General features: G+C 33.5%; 1 protein-coding gene across 1 annotated transcript in view; it reads left to right on the top strand.

Moving 5' to 3' along the window:
* The window catches only part of LOC118190618 (uncharacterized), a 106547-nt gene extending 91038 nt beyond the window's left edge, over positions 1-15509 (top strand). The window contains exons 5-6 of the mRNA XM_035361370.2: positions 82-351; positions 13542-15509. Of these exons, the coding sequence (XP_035217261.1) occupies positions 82-351; positions 13542-13591 (320 nt within the window). The 3' untranslated portion in view covers positions 13592-15509. The remainder of the gene's footprint in view (positions 1-81; positions 352-13541) is intronic.
* The last annotated feature ends 291 nt before the right edge of the window (positions 15510-15800 follow it).

Below are 15800 nucleotides of genomic sequence, written 5' to 3'. Positions count from 1 at the left end.
GTTTTACTTTCATTTTAACTTCATGACATTTATTAGCTAGTTGTTATTGCATTAGAAGCTTTTGGGATTTTTAATTATTAGGTATTCAACATTCCTTAAACATTGGACAAGCCAAGTTCGGAACAGCTCCATCTCACTATGTGCCAGTTCAAGCAAGCCTTAATAATAATTCGCCGAACTCTCAAGCCCGATGGACGAATGAATCGGGCTCACGATTTCGGCAGAATGGAAAAGCGATAGCTCCTAAAGCAACAGCGTCCCTGCCAGGATTAACAAGTGGTTACTTAGATGTAGAGCAAACATCCAGGAAGATACCCTTAGGACCTATTAGGATAGGGCGAACACTCTCAGGTGAGATAATTTTACCAAGGATTTATGACAATAATATAGTTTAAATTTAGGCGTCAGTTTTCACCTTTCGTGTACAGTGTCCATTAAGAGAACAAAATGTTGATTAAGTACTGAAATTTAATAAGAGACATCTGTCAATTTCTTAGATAACTTTGTTTCTGAAGTCACATTTTTAATGTCAGTGCAGAACATTTTTCTAATATCATGCAATTAAAATTTTCTAGCAACGATTCTGTTGTAGACAAAAATACAGAGGGCGGTGCACCGCCCTATATATCTAATTAATAAAAACGCTTCAGTGCTGAGAGAGTGTGGATAGGTGTGGTCATATAGAAGTGTGGTAAGATATTGTTAAACAAGTTATTATGTAACTCCAACGTAAATATCGTAAATATTTGTAAATATATTTTGCTTCATAAAGTAGAATTAGAAGAAAATAAGTGTCTTTATTCACCGCAACTTGACATAAAAAAAAAAAAAAAAAAAAAAAAAAAAAACACCGATGTGACGAGTCATCAAATTAAGGTTTTACATCTATCGGAAAGATAGTCTTAATAAACTTAATTAAAGGTCAGAGTTACTTGAAAAACCTTTCTTTATTGTTTAATTCTTTCATTCTGTTAAAAATGAAGCAATAATCAGGTTTTATTCAGTATCCATTTTCATCAAATTTGATTACATTTTAAGATTAATGAGCTTCCAGGTTTTTATTCTTAGATTGCCGAATTAAGTAAATTATTTCCTATTGACTCGAGGTGAGGTGAAATGCATAAACGTGTATTTATGTTTCTACTAATGGCAAAATTCCCAGCTGAAATCCTGTATAATTCAAATATCCTCTCAAAGTACTAGAAAGAAACTTCATACAAAAGTGTTTTACTTCCATATCCTCCATCTACCAGCATGAGCTCAACGATAGTAAAAAATCTCGATACTGTGACGTTAGACTTCGTTCTTATATCAACACAAGATTTTCAAACTGCTTTAAGGGGACCGTTGACATTAAAAATTAGTTTTTATTGTTTTCTTGTTTTCAAAAAAAGTTTTCTTGTTTTCAAAAAGAAATTTTATACATATGCATATTATAACATGAGTTTATAAAATATATGTTGAAAATTTCAATTTATTTTAAATTAAATGTTTTAAAAAAATAATTAATTATTTTAATTAAAGATTTAAAATACTCTTTGCGCTCTAATTTTCAAAATATTTTCCTAATTTTCGCTTTAAGTTATCAGGTTCAGTGTTCCTCCTTACTTGCTTGGGGAACATTAAATGACCTGACTCGGAACAGGGAACTTACTAAAGCTATGTTCAATAAATGTGGGAAGTAGACAAGATACACAGGAAGGGTATACGAAACCCTTTATTTTTCTCTCTTTACAATGATTTCCGGACTTCAGAATACAGAGACTAACCACTTGTGGTCTGAACGTAAGAATATAAAAATATTAATTAAATTCTAACTAAACTAACTTTGGATTAATAAACAAGTGTCTACTTGAATATTGGCCGTATATTAACAGAAAGGCCTTATGTAGTACAGAGAACTGTTAACACTACAATACGTTTAAAATTATCAAGAGGATTAAACCTCTGGCCTTGAAGGCAACCAGCAACCGAGTAAAACTGCAATGGCAAGCGGCCCGCTCCTAATCACTCCTTCCTCTCTCTTGCTTGGCAAAAAGCCACAACTTAAGTACTTGGCGTTCACAAAACAAATTTGCATAAATAAGTTAAAGCTTTTAATTCTGGCCGGAAGTAGAAAATAAGAAGTGATAGTAAAGATTTAAAATAAAATAAACGTTAGTAAAACTTAAGATCCTTACATACTTCCCGCCAGAGTTAATTAGTTTGAAACTGAGGTCTAAAACGACCTTGTTGAAAACTTTTAGCTCTAGAATCTAACGCGAGGCCAATCTTTTACAAACAGATCTCACTAGAAACTAGAAATTTAAAAAGAAATCGTTTTTTACATTATCAACTTCATGGACAATTACTTTTCATCTTTACTGCATCTAAACAGGAGTTGTTAGTTGAAATCTGGTTCCTTCCAGAGATCTGGAAGGAAAACTAGTTTAATGAAATGTTACACAATTAAATGGCAAGTAACATGAATATTTATATTTCTCTTAACATTCTTATTTCATTCATGACTTTATTTAATTATCTCTCCCCGTGCTCTCTGACATGTGTTGTAAAAGAAAACACCAAACACGAATGTGTTTATGTACAAGTGTTCAACACTACCGCCTGCAATCAAAACATTAACGTGTTAAAATTCAACATAACAAGACCTCATAACACACCTTATATTCATCTCTAAACCCTGAGGTACTATTCTGAAAGTGGCTAACTCTGAAGTGTAGCGTCAGAGAGCCTAACTACATTCATTCAACCTTTAACACATATTCACAATAATTTTCTCTTTTTACAGTCACACGAATAAAAATTTTTTGGCATTACTTTCACTTTTAACATATCACAGTATTTCTTAAAGCTTAAAATAACAGTTCACATTGTATATAAGAACATATTAACATGCCGTTAATTTTACGCATTTTAAAACATACATTAGTAGTACATTGTTAACTTCTATTCTTTTCCAAGCAAGTGCCAATTCTTCTACATTGAAATACTACATTTCAAAAGTCTTTCAGACTAAAACTTCTTTCTTGCCAGAATCTTTTAAATAGAATTTTATACAATAACTTTTACAATATTCAAGTATTTACACATTCCTATTACATATTAATTTTAGTTTAGCTCGCGAGTAATTGAAAAACATAATACCAAAATAGGTAACAACTCATTTCTCGCCTTTTTGGCGATAAAGGTAGACCTCACATGAGGTAAAACGTCTTGAATTCTGCCACATGCAGTAAGAATGAAAGATTAACTTAAGGTTGCAAAGTAACATAAAGTTTTACTTATCTTTGTGATATTCGGACATTCTTTTTTTCTGCCCAGTCCTGGAAGGTAGCGAAGATTAGCGTTTGGTTTATCTTCCTTCTTGTGCGGGCTCGCCCTTCAGTTCCTTCCTCTATGAGCTTTCTTTTCCTTCCAGTTCGGTCACCCTTGAAGACCTTCTTTTTCGCCTCTGCCTGTGGTCTTGGCCGTTTGATGGCAGCTGGTCTTGGCGGAACCGAGACACTTCTCTCTCGTTCCTGCTTGGATCTCGTTGCTGGCTGTTCAAATTTTCCTTGTTTCTTTGCCTCCGCAGCTGGTGTTCCTTCCGCAATTCGTCGACATTTGCTGCGTAGACTCCTGTCCGATGAGTAGATCTTCCGTTTGGGAGCCGGGTTATAGTTGCCGTTATTTCTCCTGGCTCTCTTTGCATTCGTCGTACTTCTCCCTTCTTCATTCTGCGGGTGGTCGTGTGCTCTCTTTTATGGTCGGTGGAACGGCTTCTTTTTCTTGTTACCTTCAATTTTCCAACGGGGAAACTTTCTTTTCGATTACTCCTGCCTCCTAATGGCTTGCCCTTGTGATTGTCGTTGTTCCACCTCTGGAGCTTGTGCCTGCAGTGCCTGCCGTGCCGGATCCTGCAAAAGATCTTTAAATATTTGCATTTTATTACGGTCATAGAATGGTTTTATCTGGTCAATGTTTGCGGAGCATGTTTCACCATTCCTGGCTTTTAACACCACTACAGCCTGAGTTATTTTTTCTATGACATATGGTCCTTCAAATCGTGGAAAAAATTTGGCGGTTTTATCTTCTGGTGCTGAAGAAAGTGAATGCTTAATTTTTAATACTTCATCTCCTACTTTATAAGTTACTCCCCGTCGTTTCAAACCGTAATAAAGTTTTTGTTTTCTCTTTGCTACTTCAGTGTTCTTTTTTGCTTCTTTAATTAATTTTTCTATATCACCCATTTTAAATTCTGGGGCTCTTTGTTGAACATAAAATAATTTATCTAACGGCGTTATAATCTTTCTGCCTAAAAATAACTCAGCAGGAGTTTTACCCGTTGTATCATGTTTTGCGGTCCTAAGGGCGAAAGCAAATTCATTGACATAGTTATCCCAGCTTTTATGAAAATTTTTAACATAACTACGGATAATTTTCACTATATTTCTATTGACCCGTTCCGCTATATTTGATTGCGGCCGATACGGGACCAATTTTAAATGACGTATGCCCAGTTTTTGGCACTTGTCTTCAAATATATTACTTACAAATTGAGGACCATTATCCGATATAACTTTTAGGGGCGCCCCGTATTTTAAAATATATTTATTTAAAATAGAATCAGTAACTAATTTCGCGGAGGCTTGTTTTAAGGGAACAATTTCGGTCCACTTACTAAAATGATCAACCATAACAAGTAGATAGCGACTTTTATTTAACTGACTTTTTGGAAAAGGGCCCAATAAATCGATGCCAATTATTTCATTTTGAAAATCGGATTTAATACTATTTAGAAACCCGGCCGGGCGGAAATTAATATAATTAACTGCTTGACATGTTGGGCAGGACTGGACATACGCCCTTGTTAACTTTTGCAGTTCAGGAAAATAGACTGCCTCGCGTACGCGTTGGATAGTTTTTCGAATACCAGCATGAGAAGCTAATGGGCTGTCGTGTAACTCCTGCAGGATATTTAATATAAGACTAGCTGGGATAACAGGTCGAAATTCGTTGTTGGAATTTGTAGTTTTTGTATAAAATAATAGACCATCTATTAGTTCGTAATGGGCCGCCCTATTTCTTATCGCCACAATATCTTGGTGGCTAAAATTTTCAGGATCCTTTAAATACTCATAAAGGTTTCCATACTCAGGATCCTTACCCAGTTCGGTTATTACAGTTTCTCGGGAATTTATTGTACATGCTGTGAGCATTGTCACCTTTACAGTATTACCTTCTTCATCTATTTTTATTCTGGATAGGCATCTGCTACGATATTTTCCTTTCCGGGGGTGTGCTTGATTACGAGATTATACTCTTGTAACTTGAGTGCCCATCTTATTAACCTTGGGGATAAGTTTTTCCCTGAGTACAATCTAGTTACCGCCGCATTATCAGAATACACTGTTATTGGCGCCCTTCCAAAATAGACTCGTAACTTTTGCACTGCTAACAGAACTGCAAGTGCCTCTCTCTCGGTCGCGGAATAATTTCTTTGTGTTTGATTTAAAGTTCGACTAAAAAATGCCACGGGCTGCTGATTTTGCGAAAGTACCGCTCCTACCGCATAATCCGAAGCATCCGCTGAAATTTCTAAATTTACATCCTTTTCAGGAAATTTCAAAACAGGGGCTTGCGTTAATGCTTGCTTTAATTTTTCGAAAGCACTATTGGCTTCGGCCGTCCACGAGAATCTTGCCTTTTTCCTTTTTAATTTTAACAATGGTTCAGCAATAGCTGCAAAATCTTTTATAAAGGACCTATAATATGAACAAAGTCCTAGAAAAGAAGAGAGCTTCTTCGCCGTATTTGGCGGCGGATACTTTTGCACATCGATTATTTTTGATTCGTCTGTCTCGATTCCTTTCTGAGATATTTTGTAACCTAAGTATTTTAATTCAGGGGCTGCAAATTTGCACTTTTCGACATTAACTTTTAGACCGGCCTCATTTAATAATGAAAACACCTGTCCAGATTATCACTAGTAATAATGATATCGTCTAAATAGATAAATGTGGACTTTCAAAGAACAGGCCTTAGCACAATGTCCATACATCGCTGAAATGTTGCCGGTGCCCCTGAAAGGCCAAACGGCATACGCAGGAATGCATAAGTGCCAGGCTTGGTTATAAAAGCAGTCTTAGGCACGTCCTCAGGTCTAACCCCTATTTGAAAATAACCAGTCGTTAAGTCTAAAGTCGTCATGTATTTGGTAGAAGTTATGTTCCTTAGAATTTCTTCAATAATAGGTAACGGATATACCGGATATTTAGTCATGGAGTTTAATTTACGATAGTCAATCGCAAAACGCCACCTTTTTGGATGTGTTACTGGATAGTCATTGATTTTCTTACATAAAACAACCGGGCTAGCAATGGGCGTTATGATCTTTTTACGTAACATATCTCTAATGTGCCACTCTATAATTTTTTCTTTATGCTTATCATAACGGTATGGTTTGTGGCGAACTGGCAGTGAATCTCCGGTTTCGATACTATGGTTAGTAACTTGAGTAAATCCTGGAATATCACTAAATAACGAAGCAAATTCACTTACCACTTGTCGGATTTTTTGTTGCTCTTCCTTAGGCAGGTGGTCAAGGTTTAACATTGGTGGTTCTGTTTTCTCTTTTCGAACTGGTTTCATCGTCAGCTTAAGGGACGCTTCATTAAAATCCAGTGTTGCTTCTGCCTCTGAAAGAAAATCTATCCCTAAGATGATATGTGCTTGCAGATTCTTTACTATAAAAAACATAATCTTTACTTGTTCGTCCTTGATACGAACGTATAGCGGTAATTTACCTATACACTTCCATCTTTATCCCTGCGCAGCTAACACTGTCGTATTATCCGAATTATATATGCGGTATTTATGAAAATACTTCCTAAAAAAATCTTCTGCCACACAGGAACACTGCGCGCCTGTATCCAGGAGTGCGGTGGCTGGGATGTTATTCACCAACACTTCAATCTTTGGAAGAGCCAAATTTTTCACCATCACTGTATTTAACTTGAAGGAAGAGGGGTTTTCTTGGCCTTCGGATTTCCGCACCCTCCCGTCAGCAGAAATCCGTTTTAGTTTAAATCTTGTTTTTTTCCTTTCCATGCCTTCCTTCTTTTTCCACTGGCCTTCAGACTTTTTTCCTGGATTGCTATTGAACTGTCGACGTTCGCCGGCTGTTTTTGGATACTCGGGTTTCCTTGCCCACTGATTCGCTCTGCTTCCGAAGCCGTGTGCTTGACTTTGCTGTGGTCTTGGCGCACCAAATTTGTTTCGTTGCTCATATTGGCGTCTTCTTTTAATGTCCGCCGTTCTTCTACTTTCAAACTGGATTGCTAGCTCAAATAACTTTTCCAGTGTAGTCGGATTCCTTAATTCAATAAAGTCTTGTACTTGGGGAAGTAACCTCGGCAAAATCACTTGAATTATCTCAGGATCCGGACGGTTTCCATACAAGAGTCTGAAGACGTGAATTTTTCTTAAAATAAAGCTTGAGAGATTTTCAATTCGTTTCTAGTATATGCTGAAAAGTTCCGTTTCTAATTTTGCACGATCCCTTACGACAGGGAAGGCTTTTACTAGGGCAGTCTTGAAATTTTCGTAAGTATAGGTGGGACTTCCCGCTTGACCCAAGAGGCTTGCCTATACATTTGAACCAATTAAGCGCTTGGCCCCTCAAAGCGCTGGTAGCTAAGGTGACTTTCTGGAACTCATGCACGGGATACATCATGAAGTGGTCCTCCAATTTTTCCAAAAAACTGGTTACCGGTGAGTGTCCATTAAATGTTGCCTCTAGTTTCATCGATGCGCGCATGGTCTGGACGATGTAACCAAATCCTTCCAGAGCGGCAGCTGGCATTTCTGGTTTCTGAGCCGCTTCTGCAGGCAGCACAGGTTTTCTTGAAACTCGGCCATGGTTATTCTTCTTCGTTGGGCGCCACTATCAGGTTCAGTGTTCCTCCTTACTTGCTTGGGGAACATTAAATGACCTGACTCGGAACAGGGAGCTTACTAAAGCTATGTTCAATAAATGTGGGAAGTAGACAAGATACACAGGAAGGGTATACGAAACCCTTTATTTTTCTCTCTTTACAATGATTTCCGGACTTCGGAATACACAGACCAACCACTTGTGGTCTGAACGTAAGAATATAAAAATATTAACTAAATTCTAACTAAACTAACTTTGGATTAATAAACAAGTGTCTACTTGAAGATTGGCCGTATATTAACAGAAAGGCCGTATGTAGTACAGAGAACTGTTAACGCTACGATACGTTTAAAATTATGAAGAGGATTAAACCTCTGGCCTTGAAGGCAACCAGCAACCGAGTAAAACTGCAATGGCAAGCGGCCCGCTCCTAATCACTCCTTCCTCTCTCTTGCTTGGCAAAAAGCCACAACTTAAGTACTTGACGTTCGCAAGACAAATTTGCATAAATAAGTTAAAGCTTTTAATTCTGGCCGGAAGTAGAAAATAAGAAGTGATAGTAAAGATTTAAAATAAAATAAACGTTAGTAAAACTTAAGATCCTTACAAAGTTATTTATAAAGACTTTAAAAACGTTTTTGAGTATCCGTTAGTGAATATGATGGATTAAAAATTTTTTTAAATGATTTTTGTGAACTTAAAGTTAGTTTTCGGAAAAAAGTCACCTTTTGTTAAACATTATCGCAAGTTTAACCTTCTTAATAACCTCATATCCAAAAATACATACACGGATCTACTGCAATATATAACAAGATAGTTTCTTCTAAATATCGTTCATTTTTAACTAAAAATGAGACGCATGGAGCATTTTCAAGACATTTAAGAACTGCGAAAACATTTGTTTTGAGAAAACCGAATTTAAAGTTTTTTCTCAAACTTACCTTTAATACATGGTCATGAGTAACAGCAAATTAACTTTAAATATGAATTAGTAAAAGTTAGATAACATTTTCTAATCGTTTAACTGTTTTTAATCTCATAATATTAAATATAACAAAAATAAACATATCGCATATTGCTATGTGATTCGAAGTTATAGGTAGAAACAATTTATGCATTATATCCAATGTAACTTTTAAAATTCAGCCGCACCATATGTTTTACCTGCATTTTTTACATTGATACATTGATATTATCGCGTAATGCTTTACAAAATTTTTACTGTTTCTGTTTTTTTTTTTTTTTTTTTTTTTTTTTTCCCCAAGCAGGTAAACTTTTATTTTGCTTTGCTTTGATTCAAAAGACGCTGATCGCGCCTTTTTTTGCAACCAGTAGGGAAATCGGTTTTGTTTCCTCCTGTTCTACAAATATACCATGTACACAAACACAGTTAAATTCATTAATAGTTAACAATAGTGACATGTCTAGCCTTTTTTTCAGAAATAAACACATTTCTGGGCGAATTTATAACACATAAACATCAGTCAATAACAGTTGAAATGCATTTTTTTACATTTTAGACAACGTTTACGTTGTTTACACATTTTAAATGCTTATAACATCTTAAAAAATTAAAATATTTGAACTCGGTTTTTTGTATACGATGCAGTTAAATATATAGATTATTACGAGAGTAAAAATCTAAATTCAATATTTTGGTTCATTTTTAGCTATTTTAAAGCTAACGGTCATGCTTTAAGTTAATTGAGTTATCTGCTAAGTGTTAGCGAGCGACTGCTAATCTTCTCTTGAGTACTAATAAAGAATATAAATAAAGAAGGTTAGCAGCGCAGGAAAAAAAAAAGATACTGAGAATGCTTTTTAAAAGCTGTTCAGTACTTAGAGATCGTAAACTATTAGTAGAATCGAAAAAATAACTATTCTCTACTAAAATCAGAAAAATAGGTTTTATATTAATTTTAATGATTTATTTGAATAAAATAAATGATAAGTGTTATCCAATGATTAATTGGGCCAGAGGTTTCCTGTAGATGAGCCACACATTTTAAGTGCTAATAAGTCTGAGACAGATGGAACTGCACTTAACATTTGCTCGTAATTAGATCCTAGATTCAAGTGAGTGGAAGTGAAATATTAAGGAATTTGGGCACATTTTGACTCGACACTTACCGTCGGAAGGAAACGGATTTTTTACAATACAGAACAAGAAACAGATAATTTTACAATACTCTAAAGATCCATGTTTTACGTTCTTGAGTACTAAAACTTGAGTACAGATTATTTTACAATACTGTAAAGATCCATCTTTTACGTTTTAAAAAATGGATAATTTCAATACTGCAAAATTTCTTTCTTTAGTATACACATGTAGTAATGTCTCTTACACATAAAAGAAAATGCTTGATTTCTGATAGGCCGCAGTATATTCGACAACTGATTAGTCATTTTATGATGGCCTACGCTTTTACAGATTTTTGATTGATAGCCTTAAAATAAGCAAAATTTACAATTTTATTATTATTTGATTCTGATAACAATTAATATTTGTAAGATTCTTTTAACTTTACAGATTATTTTCATAATAACATTTTCGCATACATAACAACAAGCAGAAGCTTTTTTAATTCTAAATCTGTCTAACAGAGTGGCCAATAGGGAGAAACCCAATTGTTTCTACTGAATAAAAAATTATACACTTAAATCTTACGTTTTTAAATTTCTTTTTAGAAACGGGTAACTGCTAGCCAGTAAGGTAGAATTCTTTCAAATTATACTTTTAATATAAAAATCCTTTCAGCCTGTTTCAGCTTTTAATCATTGAGAGTATATAGTAATAAGGAATTATGTGCCTTCCCTCAAACTAGTAGAGAACTATTTTATGCATTTCGCTATTCTGAGGCCATTAAAATAGTTACTGAAAAACTAATGTAATATTTAAGGACAACATTTTTAGCGATGAAATTAGCTTTGGATGCAAAAGTAAACGTTAAAGGCATATAAATAATCTAATCACAGCACTGTGTGGTGCCGAATGGGTGATGACAACTGGGTACACCCCGTTCTGCCTGCTGAGAAGAAGATTAAATGGGTGCGGCTGAGTCACCGGTTCTTTGGTACAGTTTGTTATATTTCATTAGATATACTACCATATTGTAATCTTGGCTGCCAAGTTAGAAATAAGAATTTTATTTAGACACTTAAAGAAAAATAATAAACTATACATTCACATGGCTACAGATAGCTCCGTTTAATGACTTCTCTCCTTTCCTGACTGAAAATGCTCTTTTACTGAATTTTAAATTTAAATCATTATTTAGAATGCTAACGAATTTTAATTCTATTTATTGGAAATATTCAAAATTAGTCAAAAAAGAAATCTTAGTTTGGCGTAGATTTTAAATAAAATTTTATTGAGTTCGAAGGCTACCAGATACAGGTTCTTTCTTTTCAGGAGAATACCATTTTTGTTCCTGAAGAAGACAGACGTTTGTGAACATTTTAAATAATAATTTAAATTAATAATAAATAATTTTAAATTAACATTTAATAATAATTTAATCTATAATTAAATAACAATTAAAATTAATTTGATAAGAAATTACTGTACTGAATTTTCACTGAGGTAAAACTACCATGTTTCCTAGTATTTCAGAATGCAGTAAAGAAATTCTTTATCTGTCTCCACATACCATCTGTTTTACGTATTATTGTTTCTTGCAGAGAGAATTGAAAAACGAAAGAACTGAATGCTCATCTGAGGAATACCATAAGTTCCTAAAAGAGAGATATTAAAGGAAAACATGGTATGCTGGATAGTTTCTGGCATTCTGCCAAAACGTTTAGGCCTATTCCGTAAGGGGGAAAGGAAAACTCACATCTGAAGTCTTGTTTCCAGAAGCTTTTGAGCTAACGTAGCAAGAGAAGTATGAAAATGTAGCAAAATGTAGCACGTAATGTAAGAGATCACGTTATTTTTATATCATAAGTACACGGTTTACATGACCCCTGACGTCATAAAAAATTCAGTCTCCGTGGATTCAGTGGGTTGCGGACTGTAATTCGATTCTTGGTCGTTTTGTTACGGATATTAGTTTTGAGGAAACTCTTAAAACCAGATTGTTCATTTCCCATTGTCTGAATCTGCATTTCATATTTTAATTAATTCTCAGTTAATTTAGGTTTTTATATTTCAGTTAATTTGTTCACATCCATTGTTGGGTGCTTTCTCGCATTTGAATTGTTAGCATTATTTTCCAAACTCTTTTGAGTTGGCAATTTATTTTTATTGAGTGAGACAGTATCTTCATTTTATAATCAGGTAGTTATTTCAATTATGAGCAGCTATTTATGTCTCCGCGTCTAAAATTTTGTCTCTGTTTTGTTTAGACTGTATATATTAAGTATTCTAAATTTTTTATTCAAGAATTAATCAATTAGTGTTTGAAATAAGGTATATTACAGAACAAACACAGAGAAATGAACAATTGTGTAAGACAGCCATCCACTTATAAATATAAAATTTCGTTTATACTCATATACATCAAAGTGGCACTGTACTTCATTAAATCAATTTTATATGCCCTCACTTCACATTTACATGTCTTATAATAAGCTTTTATCTGATTGGCTTTCATTTTTTCTAGCGAATTCTTAAGCTATTTTTTGCCAAGCATTTTTAAAGGTGGTGCTCAGTTTTTTTTCACGTTACTCATTATTCTCGCTTTAGTTAACACATCAGAAACTTTGAACCCACAGATAATTAAATATTAAACAAGCAATCGATTAAGCACGTGAAAACGCTTGTAGAGGCATTGGGTTTTTTTAGGGGGGCATGCTGAAGACATAGGAAAATAGCAATGTCCTCTCCGGGATTAGAACCCCCCAGACCTCTTTAATACGCAAGTGTGCTTTCCTTATGCACCAGAAACCAGTTTTAAAAACTGAATGCACATGCGCTTACGGATTACAATAGCAGAACTGCCAGTTGCCAACTTTTGTTTAAGCTTAAATATATTTTTAGTTTTTATTATATTAACATATATACATTTTTCTGCATATTAAAAATTTTAAAAGCAGCGAAAAGTAATATAAGAAAATGATGCATTAGCGGAAAATTCGCAAAATCGCATAGACATAAATTTTAGTAGCTCAAATTTGGCAAACGTAATAAATTTACGAAATATCTCACGATCTGGCAACACTGATCTGAAGGGATTCAAGGATGCGCTCTTACTAATTCATTTAGTGAGATGAGGGATGATTGCGTTCTTGTGAGCTTTAATGAAATGGTTTTGAAAACTACTCTTTTTATTATTAATTCATAATGGGTTAAAAAGGAAAGTGATAAAGACTATGGCTCGTGAAACACAACCGTGTCTTCTACTAGCCTTTCAAAGTTTGTGGTATTGAGGCATGCTTTTCTGTGGTCGTGGCCGTGAGTGCCTTTTTAAGAAAACAAAAGAGAAAAGCATTTAAATGTAAATCACGCAATTATGCATGCTGAAAAATGTCTATATTTTATTTATAATGTATAAATTTTCCAAAATGAACACCAGCTTTACGAAAGCTAGTATTTCATCTGTTCAGTCAAATGAAATCGACATGTTTTATGAAAATGTAGAGCATATTAAAGCTGTAATACTTATACACTTTTATTTACTTTTAGATTCAATCTGCCATGATAACCATCTTTGGAGTTATGGAGCGAAACAGTGACAGTAGTCTTCAATCAAAGATTAGCAAACGTGAAGCCGAAGAAAGTATATTTCCGAAGGCCATGGAAAATTAACTTTTCCTTATATTTTGTACTGATGTACTTTTTAAAATATCATTCAAATGAATCATATTCCTAGGCGCAAAATTGCTAAATTTGAAATTTGCAAGGAGGAAAATAAATGCATAAATTCTGAATCTCTCAGTCTGAAAACTGTGTTACAAAACCTTACTTTCTCACTTTCTCTGGAACAATTTAACTCTTTAAAGTCTGAGTGTTTTGCAGATTTTCCTCTGTGAATTCTTTTTCAAAATGTTAAGTGAATTTTAAAAATTTCAAAGATTTATTTGGGGGGACGGAGAATATTTTCTTAATTTTATTCCTAATACTTAGCTATATAATGCTGAACTTTATGTTTATGGGTAGGTTGTGCTCAAAGCTTGGGATAATCATATGCTCTGAACAGTTAATTTCTGTAATTTGTAATTTTGCTGAAAATCTTCAAATAAAACACTATATAAAGTATCATCAATAATTTATCAAGACTAGAAAAATAAGAAAATGATTGTTCTGATGACTAAACTAAAGAAAGAAAATAATTACAAAAAAAAAACGTTTTTCTTTACATTTAAAAAGAAAATTTAATTCAAAACAGTTTTGTATCATATGTATCGTATAGTCAAGAAGTAATCATTTTAGAAAAAAAATTCAATACCTTATGATATATATATATCTTCTATAATAGTACCTAAAAGGAGTCTACTAAATTTTTAATTTAAACTTAATTACTTGTTTTTTAAACTTAATTACTTGTTTGAACAGAATTTTCTTATCTCCCTTGTTTTCTGTTTTATTTTGTTGTCCCTTTCCATTGACATATTCTCGCCTGTTTCATGTTATATCTATGGTATGCTTTTCTTGTCGTTAAATACAAAATATCCTCCAGTCAAGCTAGGAAACTCATTCGTCGTCTAGAATTTGGTTTATCAAAATCTAAATAACGTATCTTAGTCCTATGGAAAATAAATTGGATTATGATACTTACAGTATCTATGGTGTTACATGCATATACATGTATTTATTAGTATTCATATGTCCCATGCTAATAAGTAGAATATAGCAATGCATCTACCAGTCATCAGATTAAAAGAGGTGGTAATTAAAAGTCTCAACATTTAGTACTTCCTTAAAATTTGAATCTTAAGTAAGATTTAATGAAGTTAATAGATATTTGCTTATGAAGAATATGTTCAGTCTCTGGAATAATCGAAGCTTTATGAATAAAATTTCAGCTGAAGTTTAACAACGTAAAAGTTATTTCACGAGATTTTCTTGATGAAGTTGTCAATGTCCAATTGTTTTATTTTATTGACTTCAATAGCAAATATGCCATTTTATTTGCTTATATAAACCAGAGTTTATCTTATTATGAATAGTAGAAGTATTCACAATTGTGAAATATATTACTTAATCATAAATGTGGCACTTCTGCCGCACGTTTTAACTTTGTTAGCAATGACTAAGTTACAGTGTTCTTCTCCCCATCTGTAACATTTCTGGAAAGAGGGTTACTGGATGCCTAGGAATGCGGTTGTAATTGGAGATTTATGTAGTGATATAGAGGAAGATTTGCAGAAAATAAAAGTAAATATTATTAAGCTATTTATTTGCAAAGAAAGACATGCGTTCATCTCTCTCTTATTTTAAGACTGTCTGTCATTGAAAAGAAAAATAAAGCTGTATAAATATGTTCACTGGAAACTTTTTGTAATGGATATATGACATTTTCAACACTTTACTTGAAAGATGGTTGAATTTTCGTTTATATAGTGATGCACTTATTCGTTAATTACGGAATGTTATCTTTAAAAAGTATGTAAATATAAATAATAAAGTTTAAATAAAGTATTTAATGTAAATGCTTCTTTCTTTTTTTTAATTTAAAATATTCACATTTGCAAGAAAACTGCATGCAAAATATGTATAAAAACTGGTCGAATACATAACTTATGGCGTTCCGAATATAAACTTTTGTGCAAAATTAAGAGAATTTGTACACTATATCGAATTTTTGAAAACCTAATGGACAGATTTTAATTAAATTTAGTACAAACACGCATTTATAACTGAGAATTACATGTACTATTCAAAAGCCATCTTATGCTTTCATGATTATCAATAAAGCTCATAGTGCAGAGATTTCCAAAATCA

The sequence above is a fragment of the Stegodyphus dumicola genome, chromosome X2 (assembly GCF_044657685.1).
Source record: "Stegodyphus dumicola isolate Sdum_Otavi_A_Nest chromosome X2, ASM4465768v1".
Classification (NCBI taxonomy): Eukaryota; Metazoa; Arthropoda; class Arachnida; order Araneae; family Eresidae; genus Stegodyphus; species Stegodyphus dumicola.
Note: the sequence above shows the minus strand (reverse complement) of the source record. Positions and strands in the feature narration are given on the sequence as shown.